Source organism: Marmota flaviventris, chromosome 8 (genome assembly GCF_047511675.1).
Source record: "Marmota flaviventris isolate mMarFla1 chromosome 8, mMarFla1.hap1, whole genome shotgun sequence".
Taxonomy (NCBI): Eukaryota; Metazoa; Chordata; class Mammalia; order Rodentia; family Sciuridae; genus Marmota; species Marmota flaviventris.
The window spans coordinates 76,524,361-76,548,834 of NC_092505.1; the positions used below are offsets into that span (position 1 = coordinate 76,524,361).

The following is a 24,474-nucleotide window of genomic DNA, read 5'->3' on the forward strand; positions in this document are numbered from 1 at the left end:
GAGATTCTAGACATCAAACAGTGCTGGTGGACACTGAAGTTCTGGCCAAGCCAGAATAAAAAGACTCTGTTACCAATTTATTATCACACTAAGCATCTAATTTAGATCCAGAAAGAATTAGGACCATGTTTCAGAGTAAGGTCCATTCCAGGCTCATCCTAACAAAGTCCAAAACTAAGCCTTTAAAAGATTGCAGAGCAGACAGACATTGGAAAAATAGAGGGACTTGGGGAACATATTGAGCTTGCTGAAGATGTACCCAAGCAAAGCATAAAGACAAACCCATGGAAATGCAAGGTAATCAGTAATTGAACTAATACAAGAAAAGCTAACATTTCTCAAAAGAAGATAACAAAGTCCAGAGCCTAGAATTTTCACAATATATAATCAACAATGTCTAAAATATAATATAAAAATTTGCTAGATATGAAAAAAAGAACAACATGCAAATATGGTCATAATTAAGGAGAAAATATCAATCTCAACAGTGCTGAGATGTTGTATTTAAAAATCAAGGACTTTAGGTACTATAAATATGGCTCAAAGAACTAAATGATATATGTTCCATGAATTAAGGAAATTATTGGCTTACTGAGAGAAAAGGCAAGAAATCTCAGCATAGGAATTTAAACTATAAAAAATAACTATATGGAAATTCTGGAACTAAAAAATTCAATGACCAAAAATAAATAAATAAATGGCCACAGTAGACCAAAAATAGTATCAGAAATGCATGAAAACAGGAAAATATATCTACAAAAATTATCTGAACTAGGGCTGAGGATGCAGCTCAGTGGTAGAATGCTAGCTAGCATACATGAGGCCCTGGTCTGGTCCCCAGCACCAAAAAAAGTTCAGCCATCGGCTGGAAGAAATTTTTGGAATGCACATATCTGACAATAGACTTATATCCCAAATGTGTGTGTGTATATATGTTCTTGAAATTTAATAACAATAATACAATCTAATTATACTTGAATAGGCAAAAGACATGAAGCAGCACTTAATCAAGGAAGATATATGAATGTTCAATAAGCACAAGAAAAGATAGATACTCAACATCATCAGTCATCAGGGAAATGAAAATTAAAGCTGTAAGATATGCTACACATTCATTAGATGGTAATATTAAAGACTGTCAATACCAAGTTTGTAAAAGAGATGAAGAATAGTTAGACCTCTTATGAATTGCTATTGGGAATAAAATGTGGCACAATCCCTTTGGAAAACAGTTTGACAGTTTCTTTTAAGGTTAAACATACACTTGTATGAACCACTAGGTATTCACTCCTACATGTTTACCAAAATGAAACAAGAACAATGTCTACATCAAGACAGGTCATAGCAACTTCATTGATGAAAGCCCCGAACCGGAAACAAATATCCACTAGTAGATGCATGACTAACAAGTTGTCATTTGCACAGTAGAATACTACTCAATAAAAATATCCATCACTAACAAATACACCAATGAGAATGAATCTCAGAAACATCAGAATGAGCAAAAGAAGCTTAACAGAAAAGAGCACATACTGTACAATTCAATAGAAATACTATAAGAGGCAATATCGAGCCATAGTGATAGAAAGCAGATAAACGGTTGCTTTGATCAGTGTGTGGAAAGACTGGCTGTGAAAGGGCATGAGGGAGCTTTCTGGAAGGATGAGAGTGTCCTGTTTTGACTGGGGTGGTGTTTACATGGGTGTATACATTTATTGAACTGTACACTTAAAATGCATGCATTTTATTGAATGTAAATTATACCTCAGAAAGTTGATTGTTAAATGGTCACTTGCCTAACTCTTTAAATTAGAAGCTTTATCTTCATCATCTTTCTGTGGTGAGTCATTCAGCAATATGTTTTATAAGGAACACATTCTTTTATGAATCACACATAAGCATCCCACATGAGTGTCTAACCCCTGGTGTTACATTTCATGACTAAGAAATAGATGCCATTAAATTAATAACACCCCTGCCTATCATGTCTGATTCTGGGCTGCAGAAGACATCGTAACTTCTGCTCTCCTCTCAATGCCCTCAGTATCTATCTTTTTTAAAAAATATATATTTTTAGCTGTAGATGGACAAAATGTCTTTATTTTATTTATTTATTTTTATGTGGTACAGAGGATGGAACCCAGTACTAGGCAAGCATGTGACCACTGATCTACAATTCCAGCTCCAGGAACTATTTTTTGATCAGATCCTCTATATGTACTTTATAAATAAGTTGTATCATCTGATATGTTGGCTGCTGCCAAACTTTGTCTATACCTACAAAATCTGCCCCAGTCTTATAGGAGAGGTGAATTGTCCAAGTCTGACTACATAATAAGATGATACTATTGTTGGTCAAATATGCTGTCCTGTCCCCTTCCCTTGCTCAAGGGACCTCTTATACAGTTTTTGAAAACACTGTAAATAGGGAAGTGAGACTTGCCTTTCCTTGAGGTACTCCTATCTGCAATGGGAAACTGATGGACAAAAGTGAGGTATCATAGACAAAGGGCACTGTGCTGGCCTGTACAGTGGCCATGCATGCTAAGGCTAGTGTCCTCATTTATTGGAAAATCTACTTTGCTGATCTAGAGTCTTAATAAGAATAGAAGGCAATTCATAAAATAGTACTACGAGCTAAAACCCTGTATTGCCTCTTGTATTCATTTTCTATTGCTGCAAAACAAATTACTCTGAATTTAGCAGCTTAAAATGATACTTGTGTGTTAGCAACAGTTCAGCAGATCAGAAATCTGTGTGCTTGTCTGGATTCTCTGCAAGGGAATATCACAAAGCCAAACTCAAGGTGTCATCCAGGCTGGGCTCTTATCTGGAGGCTTTCGGCAGAATTTGCTTATATTATTCAGTTTGGCAGAATTCAGTTCCTTGTGGGTGTAGGACTGAGACCCTATTTCCTTTCTATATATCTAGAAACTATCTACATTCCATGGCTCATGGTCCCCTTGCTTCATCCTGAAGGCTAGTAATTGTGGATTGCCTCCTTCTCAGGATTAGAAGATTTGAACACAGGGCCACTTTACCACTAAGCTACATCCCTATCCCATCTTTTTTTTTTTTTTTTTTAATTTTGAGGCAGGGTCTCTTTAAGTTGCTAGGGCTTCATTAAGTTGCTGAAGCTAGCCTTGGATTCAGGATCCTCCTATCTCAGCCTCCCAAATTGCTAGGATTACAGGCATATGCCACAATCCCAGCTAGTTTCCCTATCTTAAAGTCAACTGATTAGTAATTTTGATTACCTCTGCAATATCAGTTGACCTTATTACCTAAAGTAATCATGGGAGTAACACTAAGGGCAGAGATCATGGGGCCATCTTAGAATTCTGCCTATAATCTCAATGCTAGAGTCCATCCAGTACCACTCATCTTCTGTGTCTTCAGAGGTACTATTCAAAAATGAAAGTTGTACTAGACCATGATTCAAAGTCCACTTTTCAGATTGCAAAAATTAAGACTGGCCATGACAGGAAAAACCATATCTGAAGTTAAAGAAACTACATTTCTGGGAGGATTAGACAAACTCTAGATAGGGCAGAGGGGTGGGAGGGGAAAGGAGGGGGCATGGGGGTATAAAAGATGGTGGAATGAGATGGATATCATTACCCTGAATACATGTATGAAACATGAATGGTGTGAATATACTTTATATACAACCAGAGATATGAAAAATTGTGTTCTGTATGTGTTGCATGAATTATAATGCATTCTGCTGTCATATATAACAAATCATAATTTTTTAAAAAAAAAAAGAAAGAAAAGAAAAAGAAATTGCGTTTCAATCCCAGAAAGTCAGCTTGAGCTGGGGAAAGCTTCATAGAGGAACCCTTCAAAGCAGGGTTTTCTAGAATGCATGGATCTGTGGGAGGCAAGGGCATGACAAGAGACAGGAATAAACAGGGCCTTAGCTGAAGCAGTGATGAACCCCACAGGATCGCCTGTTGGAGAACAATGGAAATAAAGCAGTAAGGGTGAAGCAAAAGTAAAGATGGCTTTGTAAATCAGGACAAGAGTTTGCATTTAATTAAATGAGAAATACTGGGCTTATAAAAGCCACTTTAGGCTTCTTTGAAAATATGCCAAGGTTGAAAATGTGTGGATTGGTGAGTGTTGAGAGCCACAGCCCAAAGGGGCCACAGCAAACTTCCAGCTGCCAGCAAACTTCCAGCTGCCAGCTGATGATTGGCTCACAGCGGCCCCAGCAAACTTTTAGCTGCCAACTGATTGGCTCCTCTGCGGTGATGCTCATTGGGCTGTTTCCCCGCCCTTTCAGACCGCGGAGCTGCTCATTGGGGGACTTTTTTGGCCCCACCCACGCGACCCAGCCAATAGGCCTCAAGAGTAGGAGGAGTGGGGGAGGTTGAGAGGTTTGTGGGAAGCCGGTGGTGGCAGTTGGGCTCTGAAGGTTTTTCCTGAGGAGCTGTGTGGTTTGGTGTGTGTGTTCTAAAAATAAAGTTTGTTTCTTTTGACAAGTGGCTCCTGAATTGTGCCCAGCCAGACTGCGGCAGGTGAGAAAGTAGATTGAAGGAAGAAAAATTTTAAAACTACAGGGGACAAATTATTTACCTGTTAGAAACACATACTGGCATGTGTGGAGTGAGCTTTAGCTTATTGTAGGAAAAAAAAATATATATGAAAGAAAAGAATTGAGTGGCAGTGAGTTCAGAATACTATTCTCCCTACTTTTGTGTTGGTTTAAATGTTTCCATAATAAAAAGTTGGGTTAAAAAATGTCTGTAGTGGTAATCCAGGAATGAAAATGTGAAAACCTCGACATGGGTAGTGGCAGAGAAAACAGAAGCAAAAATGAATTTAACAGACATCTTGCCCTTGATAATGAATTTGACATAACTTTATCTGAGAGGAGAAATAAAATTGATTCATTGATACAGCTTTGGAAATAGAAAATGTCATAAAAAGAGAAATTTGTCAACAAATTCTTGCACTTTTTTTTAGGACCAGGGAAGGTTACCGGGGATTGAACTCAGGGGCACTAGACCACTGAGCCACATACCAGCCCTATTTTGTATTTTATTTAGAGAGAGAATCTCACTGAGTTGCTTAGTACCTGCTGTTGCTGAAGCTGGCTTTGAACTCATGATCCTCCTGCTTCATCCTCCCAAGCCACTGGGATTACAGGCATGCGCCACCATACCTGCCTCAAATTTTTGCACTTTTAAGTGGTGTACTCTGCCATGCGACCAGCGCTGGCTTCATGAAAGAAGGTTCGGTTCATAAGTAATTGCTAGGAAGTTTTAAATTAATGAGACAAGATTCTCATTGCCTTTAATACCAGCTCCAGGACAGCTTCTCCTAACTCCCGCCTCCAGCCACCTAATGCAGTGGCGAGGTTTACAGAAGAGGCTAGCAAGAGAGAGAGAACATGCCAGGGAGTGGGCTTTTATTGGGGAACAAAAAATTCAAGGGAAATTCCCATCCAATGAAGGTTAAGGGGGGCAGCATCCCAAGGTCAGGGGCGACTATTGGGTCTTCAGGGCAGTGGCCAGGCACGCTTCTGCATGGACAAGCCCTGGACCTGGAGAAGGGTGGGGAAGGCTCTAACACAGCTGTGTCTAAGCGCCTCTCACCCTGCCAGGGAGGTAATTCAAATCACATTCGAGGATGGCCTCCCACAGTGTACCTCATGACTCTGAATGGTTGAAATGTGTATGGAAATTAATAATCTGGGTAAATTAAATTTCTGTCTATATGTGTCTCTCTCTATGACACAACATTAAAACATTAGACAGTTTTTACTCATTAAATTTGGTCTGTTGTTCAGTCTGGTTTAGAATAAAGACTTATTTGATCATTTACAAAAATAATTTTGTGGGGCCCTAAAAGTGATATATGTGCTATAATCTATTATATAAAGTTTTCTGTAAGTTGATATCAAAATTTTATTTTATTTTTTAGAGAGAGAGAGAGAGAGACTTCTTAATATTTATTTTTTTAGTTTTCGATGGACACAACATCTTTATTTTATTTTTATGTGGTGCTGAGGATCGAACCCAGCACCCCGCGAATGCCAGGTGAGCGCGCTACTGCTTGAGCCACCTCCCCAGCCCAAAAATTTTATATTTTTAAAAAATTCTTCCATGAATTTTGAGTAAAGACATCATCCAAATATGTGTTTGCTTTCCCATGTATTTTTTAATTTTCCCTAGGTGCACATAAGAAGTTATAGCAGACAAAAGTGCTATCCTGAAAGTGAGCAATTCTTATTTCCATATCATCAAGATCCTAAAAGGGTTCCTTTTTAAATTTTAAAGTAATTTTGAAAGAGATGTTTCTTGGGAGCAAAAATAAAGAATGGCTTTTTAAAGACAAATGAAAGTAATGTCTAATGTTAAAAAATGTCCAGAGCCAATTCAGAAGGCAGGCTGTCTTGGCAGACAGGATCCCCCTGAGACAAAAGCCCTAACCAACCCTTGGAGAGCTGGAAGAGAGGAGCAGTTCACCTCCAGAGGAGGCCGGTCAGCAGGTGCCTAATACTCTCTATGCACGCACCTGAAACTGAAGCCCTACATGAAACACATTTGAATGCAAATAGGAGGAGCAGGCTGTGCAGATTAAAAGGCCATGAACTGATAAACAGTAACTCCAAACCTGAGCCCCATATCAAGCTAAGGAATCTATTGTCATTTCACAATCTTGTCTCCATTGACAAGCCTGAAAAGTTACTATGCTGTTCCAACAGGAAACACATGCTTGAAATCTTTATTTTCAGATCAATAGCCACAATTCTGTCACTTAAAAAAATAATATCTAGAATGTTTTCTCTGATACAAGGATGCTAATCCATAATAGGGATGGCAGGGGGAGCACCGGAGGAATGGAGGAACTTTAGTTAGGGCAAAGGGGAGGGAGGGGAGAGGGAGGAGGAAAGACAGTGAAATGAGTTGGACATCATTACCCCAAGCACATGTATAAAGACATGAATGGTGTGACTCTACTTTGTGTACAACCAGAGACGTGAAAAAATGTGCTTTATATGTGTACTATGAATTGAAATGCATTCTGCTGTCAAATTGGAATATATCAACAAATTTTTAAAAATTATATCTAGATCCAAAGCAGTGTTTATCTATGAAGTCTGGAGAAAGTAAAATCAGTATTCTAACTCTTCACTTTCTAACATGTGCAGTTACCATTGAGCACCTACTCTACTGTTATCATTATAGAGGTGCTCTAAAGCATAGGATAGGCACTTAATTTATTATCATATTGCTTTCCACATGGAAAACTCTAGGTAGTATGATCCAAAGTGAAAAACGGCAGGTTTATTCATATGTGTACCAGACAGAATAACTCATGATAATCAAAGCCGTTTTCTAAATTTAAAACAATTAAAGCACTTTTAATCACTATAATACTTTTAAATTAAAGTTCAATAATTATTTTTATTTCCCTTAAAATTTGTCTATCAGGCCAAGTATGGTGGCATACACCTGTAATCCCAGCAGCTCAGGAGGCTGAGGCAGGAGGATCACAAGTTTAAAGTCAGCCTCAGCAACTTATAGAGGCCCTAAGCAACTTAGTGAGACCCTGTCTCTAAATAAAAAATTTTAAAAAGGGCTGTGGATGTGGCTCCACAGTGGTTAGGCACCCACCCATGGGTTCAATTCCTGGTACCAAAAAGAAAACAAGAATTTATCTATCAGTGTACATAAGATTCCTGGTTGATGCCAGATATTATAAATACAAAATGGAGACACTGTACTGTACATTATATCAAAAATTATGTATAAAAGTCTTCATAGATTCTGAAGACAGACTATATAATTACTCAAAAAGAAATATTCATAAGTTCTAGAGATCTACTGTATATGACATTGTTGCTAGAGTTAGCAATACACTTAATTTAAAGAGGATAGCTCTCATGTTAAGGGTTCTTAAAACTACAAATAGATTTTTTTAAACATGGAATCTTAATCTTATTCATTTTATAACAGAAATAATGTTAGTATAAAAGGTAAGTCCTTTTCCTTGTGCTGTTAGTTAAATGGTGACCCCCTCAAAAGATACATTCACAACCTAACCCTCAGGACCTGTGAATTAGACCTTATTTGGAGACAGTGTTTTTCACATGTAATTAAGAACCTTGAGATTAAGACATCTGGATTATTCAGATGGACTCTAAATCCAATGACAAGTATCCTTATAAGAGATACCCAGAGGAAAAACACAGGAAGAGAAGGCCACATGAAGATGGAAGGAGACTGATGTTACACTGACAAGCCAAGGAACACCAGGAGCCTCTAAAAGCTGGAACAGGCAAGGAAAGAATCTCCTACCACCTTTGGAGGGAGACGATTCTGATAACACCTCGATTTCAGAGTTCTGTGCTCCTGATCTGTGCAAGAATGGATTTCTCATTTAAGCTACTGCATTTCTGGTATTTGTTACAGTATTAGCAAACTAATGCACCCGGGGACTTAAAAACCAGAATGATCTAAGGAAAACATTTTCTAAAAGCAGAAAAACAGACAAGGTGACTCATGATTTCATCTTCTACCCTAGTTAGAGTCTGTATCACATTGTGTCTTGCACATTGCATGCATTCATGGGGTTGCTCCATCATCCCCGTGGATGTTACAGCAACCCATTCTGTTACCATCATGTGGCTACTGTCACACCACAGCAACGCTCCCCAATCTGCATTTCCCAACTGATTTACATTACACTGTGCACTGGAACCGTCTTCATATATGCCTGTCAGAAGCCCTGAAAACCCTGCAAATTCTAGGGAAGTCTGGGATGAGACCTAGGAATTTACATCCTTAACAAATTTCACGGAATATGCTAATATCCCCCTATGACTGAAACCTTGAACCTAGGGCATTCAGCAACTGAACCATCTGGCTATTCTGATCCCCATTTGGAGGGAATATGATTCTGATAGAGATCATGGTGCACAGAATAACATAAATGAGATGGACACCCTTCGACAGTCTCACTCCTAGAAGTAAATATTTCATCCATAGCATGTTGCTGGGTCTGCACAGACTGAAGGTGGAAAGAGAAGACTGAGAAAATAAAGTAAAATCAGACTTTGTATGTAGTGGAAGTATTAGAGTATTTCTGGATTAAAACATATACTCCATATGAAAGATAAAATGTTTATGCACTAAAGTTTATGTCAGAAAAAAAATAAAGAGAGCTATGACATTAAATTTAAGAACTAGTTATTGAATGTCTACTGTCTCAGATACTGTGTGAGGTATAGGTCCTCTAATATTGAATATAACAGTCCCTCCGTTTCTCTGAAGCACTAACTTAGGGTACTCACTGGGAAACCAGAAGCATGGTTATAACTAATCTCAACACTTGCACCGAGGCCTGATCTCGAGGCAACCACCAAGAGCGTAGCCTGTGGCTAAAGTGGATTTCTCTCTGCAGTCACTTTCAATACAAAACTGATGTTATTTTAAAACATGGAAGTCAGTGGCATTAGGTTTAAGAAGTTGACATTAAAAGTTAGAGGAATATAAGGAAATTCTCAACTCCTGGTTAAGGAAAATTATAGAAAGAATGTTAATGTTTCTGATTTGACTAACAAATAGAGGTAAAAGATTTGGTCTCTGACTCTTGTGGGGATTCCTTAGTGAATATCAAACTACAATTCTAGAGTTCGTCCTTTGCAAAGAGGGACAGCCCAACATAAAAAAAAAAAAAAAGAGTCCAGTTGTGCCCATTTTCATTAACATATGATTGATGTTAAATTATATGGCTAAGTTCAGAATTGTAATCATATTAATTCAGTATTATTTAATAGCATAACTCTGGTTCAAAATATGACTCTCCCTAAAACCAATGATCCCAACTAAGATTGGCATACATTAATTCACTCACTGAAGCAATATTTTACAAGCTCCTACCTTGTGCTGGACATTATGCTAGGTGAGGTTGCCATAATGAGCACATCAGCTTGGTTTCTTTTAGGCTCATTCTAAAGACCTATTCCATAAGAGCTTCTATTCACATTCCTGTGGCAGATATCACAGTATCCTCTCCTGCCAAGTCCTTAGGAGGCCTGGGGATCTTTCCCAACATGATACCCATAATATTATCAGTTAGAGGTGGAACACAAGATAAAACTGATTTACTGTCCTAGATCCTAACCAAACTATACTGAAATCAACTGCTGATCCCACAAAACACTATGCCTTGGTTCATGCTATCTTGTTCGACTTGCTTCTCCTTCCTACAAACATTCAAGTCAACCATCCTAAAGATCTAGCACAAATGTTCTGTGGGAATTAAAAACCAGACAGAACATTTGAATCCTCCCCATTCAGTTGTAATTCCTCTTCTGAATCTCTATAATTACTTTTTCCTTTTGTTACACTCCTTAATAGCAACAAAGTCTAGTTGACCTAATAAAGTGCATACCATCTCTCACATAAGCACCTTAAAGCTAAGAAATGTCTTAGATCTTGACCTCATATTATCAACCATACATCTGTGAACACACACACAAATTTCCTTGCCAGGCATTGATTCAATTGATTAATTATGAGAGGATTTGGGATTAAGAGAGAACATATAAGTTCACTTGGGAAAAGCTCACCATACAGCTATGTTCAGTGGGCATCTATCATTTCTATAGTTCTGGTTATCAGGTTGTATTTGCAAAGCAAATTATTCTTCGGATTTCATTATATGAAAGAAAGTTTATCTAATGTACAGAAATAGTACAAAAGTAGATTCTAAGACTGTAAATCGTGTTTTTTCTAGAGTGTGTGAAAACTTTGATATACATAGCATTTGTGGCCATATGCTTATGTACATTTTTCCAGGGAAAGAATTTATATCCTTCATATTCTCAAGTTACAAGAATTAGATTATATGTGCAGTAATTGTGATGACTGATGCTGACAGGTGTATTTGTCCTCCCACATGTTGAAATGTTATGTTGGGAAAGGGAAGAACCCCATGTACTACTGCTCCCAGATGTATCCCTCTCATGGTGATACTGGTAATCCCCAAACTGTTTTTCATGTGTTCACTGCTCCCACTGGCTTTTTGGGTTTTTGAACCATATAAGCTTCACAGTATCTATTAAACTTCCATGATATTTTCAGAACTTAATAAATCTCTACTAATGATGAAGGTTTTGTTGTTGTTGTTGTTAAATCTTACATACCTTTAGAAACATGCTCTCAAAAATTGAAATTAAAATATATTAAGTAATTTAAAGGTATTTATATTAGTCATTAATAGTATTTTTCCTGCCTACAGAAATATAAATAAGACAGTAGGAAAAGAAAATGCATATCCTTAAGACAAACATTCATGTATTAATGTTTATTTAAAATCATGCAAGTGTTTTTCGTATTTTTTACAGATGTCAAGTGACTATACCTAACTTTTGTCCACAAGACATACTGAGTCAAACAATATGATTAATCCTAATGGTATCTTTTTTAAAAGAATGTAAGTATAAGCTACAAAGACAATAAGTCAATTATCAGACTTATCTTTTATTAAAATAAGATTTTTTTTTAATGAGTCAAATTTATCACAAAGAATTAGGAAACAATTAAAGCCAAATGTGTTCCTCAGGGCATGCCAGAGGTAAGCAAAATGTTAACAGAATCAAAATTACTAAAAAATAAAGTTTTCTTCTGAATAATATAAACATCATGGCACATTATCATTATTTGACAATAGAAAAGAGGAAGATATGTTTCTATTTTGACTTTTTGTTGTTTCTATAAAGATTAAGAGCAAAAATTTCAATAGATCATGTAAAATTATAAATTCTAGAAGGTGAGCCATAAAGAGCTTCTCTTCAAAAGCATGCAATAATGTACAAATAAAGTGTCTCATTTCAATGCATAAGAAGCATATTAACAAATTAAACATGGCTCTTTCCGCCCCACATTTGCTTCATCTACAAAGACTTTAGCTAGGAACAGAACTCCTTTTTAAAAGTAAATACACTTGTTTATTAATTCAATTATTTATTTCTATTTTATTGATTAACATTTCAAATATCCATGTTACTGGTCAAATATGTACAATATTTCTAAAAACAAAAAAAAAAAAAAAACAGTTATATACAGTTTGCAAAGATCAAATCCTAACCATAGATGCCTTCCATCTAGTCCAATGACTAGAGACACACCAACACCAATAACAATGACAGGTAGTGCATCAGACTATAAGAAGCCTCAACACTATATCCAGATTTTTTTCCCCCTTTCAAATTCTTTCATTTTTCTTAAAGAACTGTTTAAAATTTACCTGTCTGGAACCAGTAATGGCTACATAAGTGATGCCTTATGCCACAAACCAGTTTTCTTCTACCCAAAAACTACTGTTAATTGAAGGCAATTTTACCATTCAGATCAAATTCAGATGTCTAGATCCCAGATACCTGGGTATGAAATATGTAAATCTGCCAAGAGAAATTAGATATTTTTCTTCTTTGTGTTAATATAACCCACTATATAATAGTGAACTAAATATGTTTGTTTCATAGAAACAACTTACATTTGCCGATACAGGGCAAATGGTCTATGTACAGATACATTAGGACTGCCTAACTGACAGTGAGTGTTGCTGACCAGGCTCCAGGTCAGTGGAGCTAATATGGTGGTGCTCTCTGCTGAACAGACTTCCCCTTCAGAATGCGTCGAATCTGCAAGAGAAATAAATAGGATTTGTGAGGGTTACTGTTGAGGGTCACGTGGTATATTTTATTCAGAGTTTAATTCCTTTCTTATATACTCTATAGCATTCCTTAAAGAAATGTGCAAAATATTATGCTAAGTGAAGTCAGCCAATCCCTAAAAAACAAATGCCGAATGTCTTCTCTGATATAAGGGGGGTGACTCAAAATGGGATAGGGAGGAAGAGCATGAGAAGGAGATTACCACTAAATAGGGAAGAGAGGTGGGAGGGAAAAAGAGGGAGAAGGGGAGTTGCAAGGAAGATGGAAGGAGACCCTCATCGTTATACAGAATACATGTATGATGTTGTGAGGAGAGAAAAAAAATGAAGTGTGTCACATTAGATTGGATAGAGAGAAATGATGGGAGGGGAGGGGAGGAGTAGGGGGGATCAAAAGGGCAGCAGAATAGAATAGACATTATGATTGATGTATGTATATAGGTGACGCTATGACCAGTGTGATTCTGCAATCTGTACAATTCGAAAAATGAGAAATTATACCCCAATGATTCAAATGTATGAATTGCCAAGATCATTGTAATGTCATGTGTAGCTAATAAAAAAAAAAGAAGAAGAAATGTGCAAAATATCTGTCATGATTAAAGTGACTTAAAGGGCTGGGGTTGTGGCTCAGTGGTAGAGCACTTGCCTAGAACATGTCAAGGTACTGGGTTGGATTCTCAGTACCACATATAAACACATAAAATAAAGGTCCATCAATAAGTTAGAAAGACATTTTAAAAAAAAGATTAAAGTGACTTAAAAAATGCAACTCCTTTTAAAGCTTATTTAAGAACTCCTATAGTGATCTTTGAGTGCAAGACAAATCAAACATCTCCACTAAAAATTATCTGAATAATTGGGCGCTGGGGTTGTGGCTCAGTGGGAGTGTGCTTGCCTAGCATGCATGAGGTATTGGGTCTGGTCCTCAGTACCACATAGAAATAAAATAAAGATACTGTGTCCACCTAAAGCTAAAAAATAATGATTAAAAATTTGTTTTAATTATCTAAAAAATAAATTATATGAAGTTGAAAATCTACAGCTAAAATAGAATATTTCCTCACAAATTTAGAATTGTTATTTATGAAAATATTTAATTATGACTGTAATTATGATATATTAAAATATCTCAATTATCCTGAAGCCAGCCTCAACAAGTTATAGTTCTTAACAATAGCAAAGTATAAACTACCTAATAAAATGCATGCCAAGTCTCCCTTAGCACCCTTCAAGTCAAAACAGCTGTCATGATATCAAAGTGTTCAATAAAGCATCTACACATAATTTTATGGGTCACACGAAAGTCCTCAGGCTCATTCAGAGGCTAGTGATTTGATTTTAGTGATTTGGTCTATTAAACCAATTATCTGTCTTTCAACCCCAACAAATTAGAAGTAACAATTTTAGAAGAATGACAACTGGGGTAGGGGATTTAACTGATAGTCTGACAATAAAAGCAAGGGGACAGATCTCTCCACTCCCCAACAAACATAATGCAAAAGCAAAAAGGAGAGTAATCTAAGAACATTTTTAAGGAAGCAAATGAACCTCCACACCTCAATGCTCCCTGGGAGCACTGTTATGTGAGTGCACACCACAATAGTGAAAGGCAGAGCAAATCCTGGGCTTAGCACTCTGATGTGCACTAGTTAATGATTATTCCTGTCCTCAGAACCTCTCTAAATACCAACTTTCACAGCTGAATATACTACAAAGTATTTGTAGATATTAAGTGATATACATAAAATCTGCTACAGACTATAGAGATTCTAACTTACAGAAGGGTTATGATATCATTATGGTCATAATGACAATCAGAAATCAAAGAAAGTTAAATTGCATTTCATATATCTTATTTTAATTAATAATGTGATGAACTATCCAACTCACCCTCATTCCCCACAGGAGAAGATTTCCATCAAAAATCTTTTAATTTCTTAAAGGAGTGAGTTCTTATTATCTAGAAATCCACTCATGCAATTATTCAATCCCCAGTGATAATATAAACCACACTTGATGAGTAAAGCACAATTTTGTTTATAAAACATTTCTATGTTCTAAGTTACATTATAGCCTTTCCACTTCTTATTGCAATATCACTTGAATAGAAATAATTGTAACAGCTGGTGCTCACTGAACACTTATTATATGCCTGGGACTATCCTGAACACTCTACAGATGTGAACTCATTTAATCCCACAATATTTGAAGGCTCATAGCTACAAAACTAAGAATCTCTTGCCTTGATAACTACAGGAACCTTAGTACCTCCTCTTTCATCAGCTTCCAAATCTTGAACCATTCTGAACTTATACTAAAACCAAGATTATGTCAGGGGAAAGAAAAAAGGAGACTATCTCACCTGACCTGACCACTTTACGGATAAACCCTCAAATTTCTTACCCTTCCTTTGGAAACAAAATTATTAACTCCAAAGTGCCATACTGACTACTGAGAGAAAAGGACACTGCCTACCCAAGGAGCACCAGCTGGCCTTAACCTGAACAACCTCATCCATCTCCTTTTGTTTCAGACCAGAGTGCCTGAAGGTATTTCTTCTTCCTCCCTCACCTGTTCTCCCACAGGGCCATCAGGAACCAAATGCACTGGCTGTTCATTCTCCAAGTTCCGGGTACTTGGGTCGGCTCCCTTCCTCATCAACAGGCGGACAGCATCCAACTGTGTCACCCGATACTGTAGGCTGGCAGCAACGTGGAGCGCAGTGTTTCCATTATAAGCCTGAAGACAAAGAAATGAAATAACTCACATCAGGAAGGGGGACTTTCATGAAAAGAGCCTGAAAACTTGAAGAAGGTGTGACAAAGGTCACTTCAACTCAGGTGTTACTGAAGGTTTCTAAAAGCACCTTTGTATTCACAAAAGACAGGCAACCAGGCAACTCCAAAAAGAGGCGAATGAGTTCCAGATTTGCTTCTTCGGCTGCCAAATGCAGTGCTGTGCGGCCACTTTTACGGTCCTTGTCAAAGACAAAAAGAGAAAAAAATGAAAATCCAGATACCAAGGCCTGGAATACATTTCTTATCCTGTCTCTCAAATGTCTGAATTAGCCTTAGAGACTTAACTTTGAATGTTCTCTTATACACAAAGTCTTCCTGAAACCCAAGCTAAATGGAATCTCATTCCTCTTAAATTTCCTAATAATTTATCTACTTGACTCTCATCACCATCTACCCTTGTATCAAGGGTAGCCATAAAATGTAGAAACATGATACCTTCTTATCATTATTATATCAGTAAGCTTTTTGCTATATATCATCATTTTTATACTTTGTGGTACCAAGGACAGCTATCATGAACCACGTCTCAGCTTTTCTATTTGTGAGCCCCCCAAATGCCCAAATGATTTATGATGTAGGCATTCCCCCCAGGAAATATTCAGTAAACAAACCTCCAATTTAAAAAGAACAAAATAGTCACAGCTTAAAAAACAAATGCTTGGAAAGGCCAAACAGCTTATTTAACAATAAAATATAAAGGGCTTGTTAAAAAAAAAAAAAATGGTTAAGCCCAATCCTACAATAAAGAAACCCCCACCAAAAGCACTCTCTTTATTGTCATAATATGCAAATGAAAGCCTAAATGACAACATCAATTTCAAGCATTTTCTTTTCCTTTCAAAGACTAATTTATTTCACAGCTAAATGATCTTTTTGGATAATAATCCACAGAATACAAGCAGATCAAGAAAGCAAATTAAAGGATCCTTTATAATATAATCTTCTTAACTATCCATACATTGCTACTCACTCCATTAATTTAAAAACAAGAAAAAAATTGCTTTCATCTGTACTTGGGAATAAGGTCTTTTGCTACAACCACCTTTCTCCCCGACCTCATCTCAAACCTCTTCTGTGAATTTACCTTTGCTTCCACTGCTGCTCCCATTTGAATCAGACACTTGATGGTGTCAACTAGACTCTTATTCTTCAGTAAAAGCTCCTGAACTTCGGGTGAATGAGGCTGTTGATTTCTCTGGAGCTCATGTACCACAGCATTGTGGGCCAGGACAGCACAATGGAGGGGAGTCAGGCCTAGGAGAAAAGGACAGTAAAGCAGTGGTCAAGCATCTTGTCAACTCTTTGATTGCTCTGTAATTAAAAAGCTTAAGGATGACCTCTCAGATTGCCTATCAAGGGGCTTCACAAAAACTAGTAATGAAATCTGAATAGACCCTCCATTGGGCCTTAGTGCTAATTTTACCTAAAGAACATTTTAGTTTTAATTACCTTCCTTCCTTCTTAGTATGATACTTAATAACCCTTAGAACTTAAGGGCCCTACTTTCCACATGGTTCTTCCCCCTTTCATCCCTACCCACACTGTGGATTGAACCCAAGTGTGCTATCACTGAGCTACATCCCCAGCCTTTTTATTTTAGGGTCTCACTAAGTTGCTGAGGCTGGTCTTGAACATTTGAAACTCCTGCCTCAGCCTCAGCTGGGATTACAGGTGTGTGCCACCACACCCAGCCCTCCAAATGGTTCTTAATCCAATAAGATTTCAGTTGCTTACCATCATAGTTAGTTGCCTCAAGATCCACAAACTGATTGCTCCTCACTGCTCCCTTCTGGATTGCCTACAAAATTTTAAAACAGACATCGTTAGCAAAAGATGAGAACACAAACACTTATCTACTAGAATTCCTAAGAAAAGAATAAATCAACTCAAAACAGATTATTGAAACAAGCAACCTACTTGCAACTTCTAATATCTAAGCCTTATCTCTTTGGCCCTGTGATGGTGGAAGTCACTGCCTCTTACCTGAAGCACCTGGGAGTGGCCCTTCTCAGCACAGACATGCAGAGGTGTTCTTCCCCAGCAGTCGGTGGTATTCACCTGGGCCCCCAGATTTACCAGATCCTGCACAATGAGATGCTGATTGGCAGCCACTGCCACCTGAAAGGCACTCTGTGGACATTCAGGGGAAAAAATATATATATATTTTAAAGATGTAACACTATAACAAAGAATGTGAAACTAAACTATGGGGAGAACCAAAACCCACACAGAGAAAATAAATCCTATTAACAAACAATCAGACACAGTAAGAAAAACAAGGAAATTAAAATAAGCTTAGGGTGTGGCTTAATTATACTCAATCTTTAGTCAATAACTACAAAGTTAACATTAATAATGTCAAGGTTGATGGTGGCAAAAAGTCAATATTTCAAAGTTAATATTAACTAAAGTCTCTTGATCTTGAGCTTTGACACAATGTACACTTAAGACAGTCATCAATCGCTTCACCATGACAGTATCTTTGCCATTTCAGATCCTCACCTGTCCATTGTGCTCTTTAATATCTAGCATGTGAAGCGCATTCATCTTTCTTGCAAGAACATAGGAAAGTGCTCTTCTCCCTTGAGCAACAGCAATATGGAGGAACCTGGGGAATGAGAAAAGAAAAATAGGTGAATTCATCCGATTTCACTAAGTTCATTTAAAAAAAATCTTTCTCATCCTTTTTTTGATATAATAGTGCGTTCAAATAAAACATTACAGGGCATAATTGATCTTTTCTGCAAAGTGGATGACACATCCAAATTCTAACAGGATAAGTTAAGGTAACAGAAATAAGAGAAGATTGCCCAACACCCTGCTGACTGCTTTAAATTATTTTTTTAATACTCATAAAAACCCTATGAAGTGGGTATTACTTTTTATACATCAAGAAATAGAGGCAGGGGCTGGGGAGGTAGCTCAGTGGACAGAGTGCTGGCCTCGTATGCACAAAGTTCTGGGTTCAATCCTCAGCACGACATATTAAATAAATGTGCTTAAAATGATTTTTTAAAAAAGTTCTCAAAAGAGTCTTAAAAAAAATATAGGCGGGTATTTCAAATAATTTGCCCAAGGTCAAACAGACATCAAGATAAATCAGGATTCAGTCTACAAATCAACTCACCATCTATGCCTAGTCATGATCTGTTTCTGCTCTATAAACATAGTATCGCTGGCCTTCAAAACCAATTACTCAAAGACACATATATTAGGTAATTATTTCAACCAAAAAAAAAAAAAAAAGCACATCCTTCCTTGAAATATTAGCTATTGGACAGCAGTTTCTACCTAAATTGTTGTTGGTTAACCAACCACCAAGCTATAACCTGGTATATTCTAGAAAAATGCTATGCCCACTAGTCCCAACTAGTGTGGCATACCCAATTAAGCACGAGAGAAAAGGATACTCACGTATCACCATCTGCATCCTTTGAAAGAAATTGATCCTGGGAAATGTTTGCCAATTTATTTTCTTCTTGTTCTACTTGCCACTGAAAAAATGACTTCCCTAACTGTGTGGTGTTCATCTGGTTTCCCATAAGGTTCGGGAATGGCAGGGAAGTGTTTAAAGAGGCAGGGCCTGCATCGAGCGCCCCCAGGGCCTCACAGGCACTGTTGGGCATCACACTGAAGTTCTGCAGGTGAGCATCACTTGGTTGCTGCACACTGCGGGGAGGCTGAAGGGGAACAGCAATATTCTCAGATTCCCCATGACCACTTAGAAGGGATACAAAACTTCGGTTTGAGCAGAACTGTGGTTCTTGACCATCAAAGAGGTTTGATTCATAGTTGGGTGACTGGGAAGTTCTGGAATAAGGACTATATTCCAGGGTTGGGTTGTGGGTATAATGCTGTTGCTGCTGCTGTTGCTGCTGCTGTTGCTGCTGCTGTTGCTGCTGCTCTACATTCTGGTTCTGTGGAGAATATTGGTACAGGGAAGCCTGGTCCATCACTTGTGGGGAGCCACTGACTTGGAATGGTTGATATTTCTGAGCTGGAGAGAAGACCTGCCCTCCATGGAAGTCCTGACACTGCTCTTGGGGAGAGTTCTGAGGTACCACAGGGCTCATCCAGCTAACTTGGACTGTGTTCAGGGAAACTGGGCTGCATTCATTTTTAATGTTTATAATGTTCTGAAGCAGATCAGCACTGCTGTCTGGTTTGGATTCATTGTGATGAACATCTTCCATGCTCTCACCAGGTGTTGGTGTTTGAGGTGGTGTCTGAAAAGAGAAAATTCAACTTGCACACTCACTTCCTTCTAAAAAATTTCCAGAGGCTAGGGGTATAGTTCAACGGTAGAGAGTCTGGGTTCAATCCCCAACACATACACACACACACACACACACAAATTTTAAATAATAAAATTAGTCCAGGAAGGATATTCAGGGGTATTCAGAAGGAAAAAATAAGACACTTACCAAAAATAGAGCCGACTTTTTGCAGGCTGGTCCATCAGACAGAAAATCAGGTCCTTTCCTTTTCCCACTATATGATACTGTGTTCTTCAATTCTATACCCAAAAAAGGGATATGGAACCTGTGATCATTCTACTTATAAATTTTACCCATTATCACCGTTATTTAACTCTACAGCCCCAATCAAATTATAAATAGAAATTACTCTTACCTGTGAATTGTTCAATGTTCACACTCTGTGTCTATAAGGAAAAAAATTCCAATTTAGTATATATAAAATGGTTTCCTGCTTAATACACATCAATAAAGACTTATCTCTACCACTCTTTATAGCATACCATAAATCTCTAATATGGCTATTATATCAATATTTATTTTCTATCTCAATTTCATTCTATTTTCAACTTCTCCATTTACACTTTCATCTTAGTTCAACTCAGGTCAAGATGAAATCAGTAAGACCCTTTGATTTTTTCCTTCCTATCAATGTTCCACTTCAATTGAACCCTATTTATTTCCTTGTCCCTAACTTGCTTTCACTTTCATTCACTAAATTTCTCTTGTACACCCTAGGCGCCTGGCACTGGATTAAATGATAGAAATACAGCAGACAACAAGACAAATATAGTCTGTCCTGTAAACTTGGTCATTTATGAAAAACCTGAAGTGACTTACTGTCCTAGTTTAGTAAAAAATAATTATCCTAACAGATCAATCTCCTTCAACCCCACCCAGAATGAAAACTAGATGCCACCTTAAAATCATCCACAGCTTGGCCAGAAGTCTTCTGTTTATGACTTCGGATGTGTAGCAGGAGCTCCTTCACTGAGTTCTTCACACGAACACCTTGAAAGGGTCCTCTCTGCTGCCTGCCAACCCCCATATGGGGCTCAACTGTTTAAAGAAAGCAAAACATGTCCCAATTAAACCTCGTCACAGACACAAATCCTAATAATCCCTAAAGTATAGCTACCTGCCTATGTATAAAGTTCCCAAGCAACAGATTAAAAGCCTTTCCAACTCTCTCTGGTTAATGGCCTTGTGTGTCAGTACCCTGCTCTTCTCAAGGGTTCTTCGTTGCTTAATAGTGCTCCGTACTAGGCACCCTAAGCAATGAAAGCTCAGTCAAAAAATGTCCAGGATCCCTGGAGCCAGCAGTGATAAACCCAAGTTAAGTCTGTCTCTAGAATAATTTTTAATTATTCTTGACTTTGGTAAAAAATACTTAGGGGAACAGAGAATAAATGGTGCATTTTTAGCTTTTCAAACCAAAGGCTTTATGTTCACATAGAAATGTAAAAGTCTATTAATTTCCACTCATCTAAGAAGACACAAAACAAATAAGTACAAAACAACTTCCTCCGAAGATACCAGTGTACCAAAAGCCTAACAATTAATAATGCTTATATTGATTTCTTATGATTTCTCTCAATCCAACTGTACTAAGGAAGCTGCTTAAATTTACTAAGTTTAAACACATTTTTCACATACATACTCAGGATTTCCTTTCATTAAGTATTTTCAGAATTGCTTACATAGGCCTTCTAAGTAAAAAGAAAATATGCTTGTTTCACATTAAAACTTCAGAACACACTTTAAAATTTACTCTAGAAGTATAGTATTCTACTTCTGGCCACTACTAAATCATAGCCTCTTAGGAAATGTGATGAAGACAAACCATTCAAAAAGTCAGGAAATGAATAACTGGGCCACCCTGTTAAGAGTGGGTAAAATTAAGAAGATGAGACAAGAAACAATGTATAATTTGAATATATATATCATACTAAATACATGAGGTAAACAGCTCAGGATGAGGCAAATTAAATAATCACTTGGGCTTCATTTAAGTTTAGAGATTTCAACAAATACCAGAATTGCCCTAATCTAACATAACATTCCTCTGTAATGACAGCAGTTAGCAATTGAACGTCACAGGGAGAAAAATGCACTTTCAGGAATCCCCCTAGGCTGTGCGGGAAACCAAGAATTAGGAAAATAAAGTTTCAGCCAGAGGAATGCCAAAGGTCCTAAGGACCTCAGAAAAGGTCCTTAATACACAAATACACAATTTTCAGATGGGCTACTCTCTTAACATACTGTGGCTTAAATCACTATTTAAATAATTTTAGATGAAAAATAACCGTTTAAAACAAAAAAGAAAAGAGGGATGGCTAACAGTAGAAAGCACTGAAAAGAGATGTTCTTTTAAAATCATGCCAATAAGACTTCAACATTTAAGATTATCTAGGTGTTAAATTTTTACTCACAGCGCATCCTGTTTTCCCCCAAATTATGCAATTCGGTTCATTAAGAAAGAAAAAGAATTTACAACCGAAGAAAGGAAACTGTCTGCCTTTCTTTGCTAGATAGAGCTTATCCATTTTAAAGCACACAAAAAAACAAGACCACAAAATTCTGGGCAGGCTTCCGAAACTCCCCAACACCACAAACTAAAGGCATAACTTGTGTTGTTTTTCAGATCACCTTCTCCTTACATCTTGATTAAGAGAGATTTCTGTTCTTTGATGGTCAAATCCTTTTACTTAAAATTTCCACGCTTAGGAAGAAATAAGTCATGACTTTCAACAGTTCACAAAGCCTTATCCTCTGTCGCACTTGTTTACTAAAATTGCCACAAGAAAATTACACCTACATCAGACCCCCAAACCTCGACATAGAATATTATTACTCAATAGGGTATGGGGGGATGCTGAAAGTGAGAGAAGAAGGGAGTGCGCATGAGAGATCTTAATCTAATATCTTTCATTCTGAAGTCAGCTCTTTACTCCAGGTGCTTCAAACTCCGAGGCCAGGTAGACCGCAGCCGGACTTCGCAGAAGGTCAAAGGAGCTAATGGGAAGTAAGGCGCCTGGCTCAGGGCAAGGCATCCAGCAGTCGCCTAATAAATGATGAATAATGTGCTTAAGTCATGCTGCTAAGATAGGCGCAGGGGGCACCTCACGTCTAGCCAAGACCCTTCCCATCCGGGCAGTGATGCCCGCCCTCCCGGGCCTGTGGACCCCAAGCAACCTGGGCGCAGCGGCCGCACCCCGCGGGGCAGGCGGGTACCTTGTAGGCGCTCGGCGCGGGCGCCGCCTCTCGGCCTGGACTCCACGGCCCCGCAGGAGGACACGGACGATGCGGAGGAGAAGTCGGAGGAGTCGGAGCCGGGCGAGGCGGGCGCCGAGGGCCCCGACGATGAGCAGCCGGCGTCGCAGGCGCCCGGAGCGGCGGCGGGCGGCGACGCGCCGTAGAAGTAGGCCAGGTTGAGCGGGCTGGTCATGAGGCCGCAGTCGCCGGCCGAGTCCAGCAGCCCCTCTCCGCCGCGGCTGTCGTCCAGCAGCTGGTCCACGATCATGCTCCTGGGCTCGGCGCTCTGAGCCCCCGACACCTGCGCCACTGGCTCGCTGCGCACGGCTGCCTGCGGCCGCGGTATGACTGACCAGGGACCTACCTGCGGCGGGCGGCGGGCGAAGCGGGCACGGGCGCGCCGCGGGCTGCCGGCTATTTAACCGGCCGCCGCGCCCAGCCTTGCCATAGGCGGCGCCGGGGCCTCCTCCCGACCCCTCCTCCGGATGCGCAGTTTCCAGTAAAATGTACAGGATGAGGCAATATGCCCTCCGCCCTTGCCCCGCCCGCCCAGCTCCGCCCAGACCGACCGGTTGTTGTGCAGCCCTTCACCTGGAAATCTCGGCGGAGCGCGGCCTCCGGCCTCCCGCACCCAGACCCTCGCCCCCCATCCAGAGCCAGCCCTGCCCTCCGCGCGCCGCATATTGGCTGGGCCTAATACTCAGGAAGACGGCGTGCGGCGCAGGGGACTGAGGCCTGCAGGGGGAGGCCGTGAGGCCGCGGTGGGGATCGGTCGGCCTGGTTCCGGGAGATTGGGAAGTCCTGGAAGGCGCGAGCCCCGTGCCACCTTCCTGCCCACCGGGGCGCGCTGGCACAAAGAGCTTCTCCACTGTTAGAGTTAAGTGGAGCCTGAGAATACTTTCCCTTCTCAAAATTTAGGAGTTTGCCAGCGTTCTTTTAAGCAAGGTCCCATATTCAATCTTTCTGTCCTCAAGTTATCTGGGCTACAACTTCTTCTTTTTTTTTTTTTTAATTAGTTGCATTCCCAGAACAAAAAGCAATGCCCACTGTTTTGTAGCTCTCAATACAATAAAGCCATCGTAGCTAAATGATGTACATACATGTGCCTATGTAAATATGTGATTTTTTAAACGTCTGTATAGCTTTACATTGTGTTTGATAAACACAGGAATTTGAACCTTTTCTATCTTGAATACTTTTTCCCAATGGGTTTATTACGACTATGTATCGAAGTCCAATTTGAAGGGGGGGAAACATGCTAGTTGTCAGAAGAAAAAGATGCATGATTCAGTCTATCTTTCAAGTACATTATAACTTGTAGGTATGATAAGGTAAGTACACACGTACTATACGAAAAGAAACCGATTATGATTAAATATCACAAGGGATACAAAGTTCAGTGAGCAGCCTAAAAAGAGAGGCGACTTGTCTGGTAAGAGAGAAGGGAGGTCACAAGGAAAGTTTGT

At 38.9% G+C, this 24,474-nt stretch overlaps 1 protein-coding gene across 1 annotated transcript; it reads right to left on the bottom strand.

The window, feature by feature from the left end:
- Window positions 1-11,310: 11,310 nt before the first annotated feature.
- Window positions 11,311-23,469, bottom strand: Nfkbiz (NFKB inhibitor zeta). The gene is made up of 12 exons (XM_027943222.2): window positions 22,988-23,469; window positions 20,673-20,812; window positions 20,130-20,160; window positions 19,922-20,013; window positions 18,912-19,723; window positions 18,000-18,105; window positions 17,481-17,627; window positions 17,232-17,295; window positions 16,582-16,751; window positions 15,566-15,676; window positions 15,271-15,438; window positions 11,311-12,664 (listed from the first exon to the last, which is right to left on the bottom strand). The coding sequence occupies exons 1-12, from the start codon at window positions 23,274-23,276 to the stop codon at window positions 12,611-12,613; spliced, it is 2,184 nt and encodes a 727-aa protein (XP_027799023.2). The 5' UTR covers window positions 23,277-23,469; the 3' UTR covers window positions 11,311-12,610.
- Window positions 23,470-24,474: the final 1,005 nt, after the last annotated feature.

Coding starts and splice junctions, on each gene's coding strand:
- Nfkbiz (XM_027943222.2), bottom strand. CDS start 23,276: ATGATCGTGGACCAGCTGCTGGACGACAGCCGCGGCGGAGAGGGGCTG. Junction 17,296..17,480: donor GCCACTCCCAGGTGCTTCAG/GTAAGAGGCAGT, acceptor AAAATTTTGTAG/GCAATCCAGAAGGGAGCAGT. Junction 12,665..15,270: donor ATGGCCCTGTGGGAGAACAG/GTGAGGGAGGAA, acceptor TTTCTCTTGCAG/ATTCGACGCATTCTGAAGGG.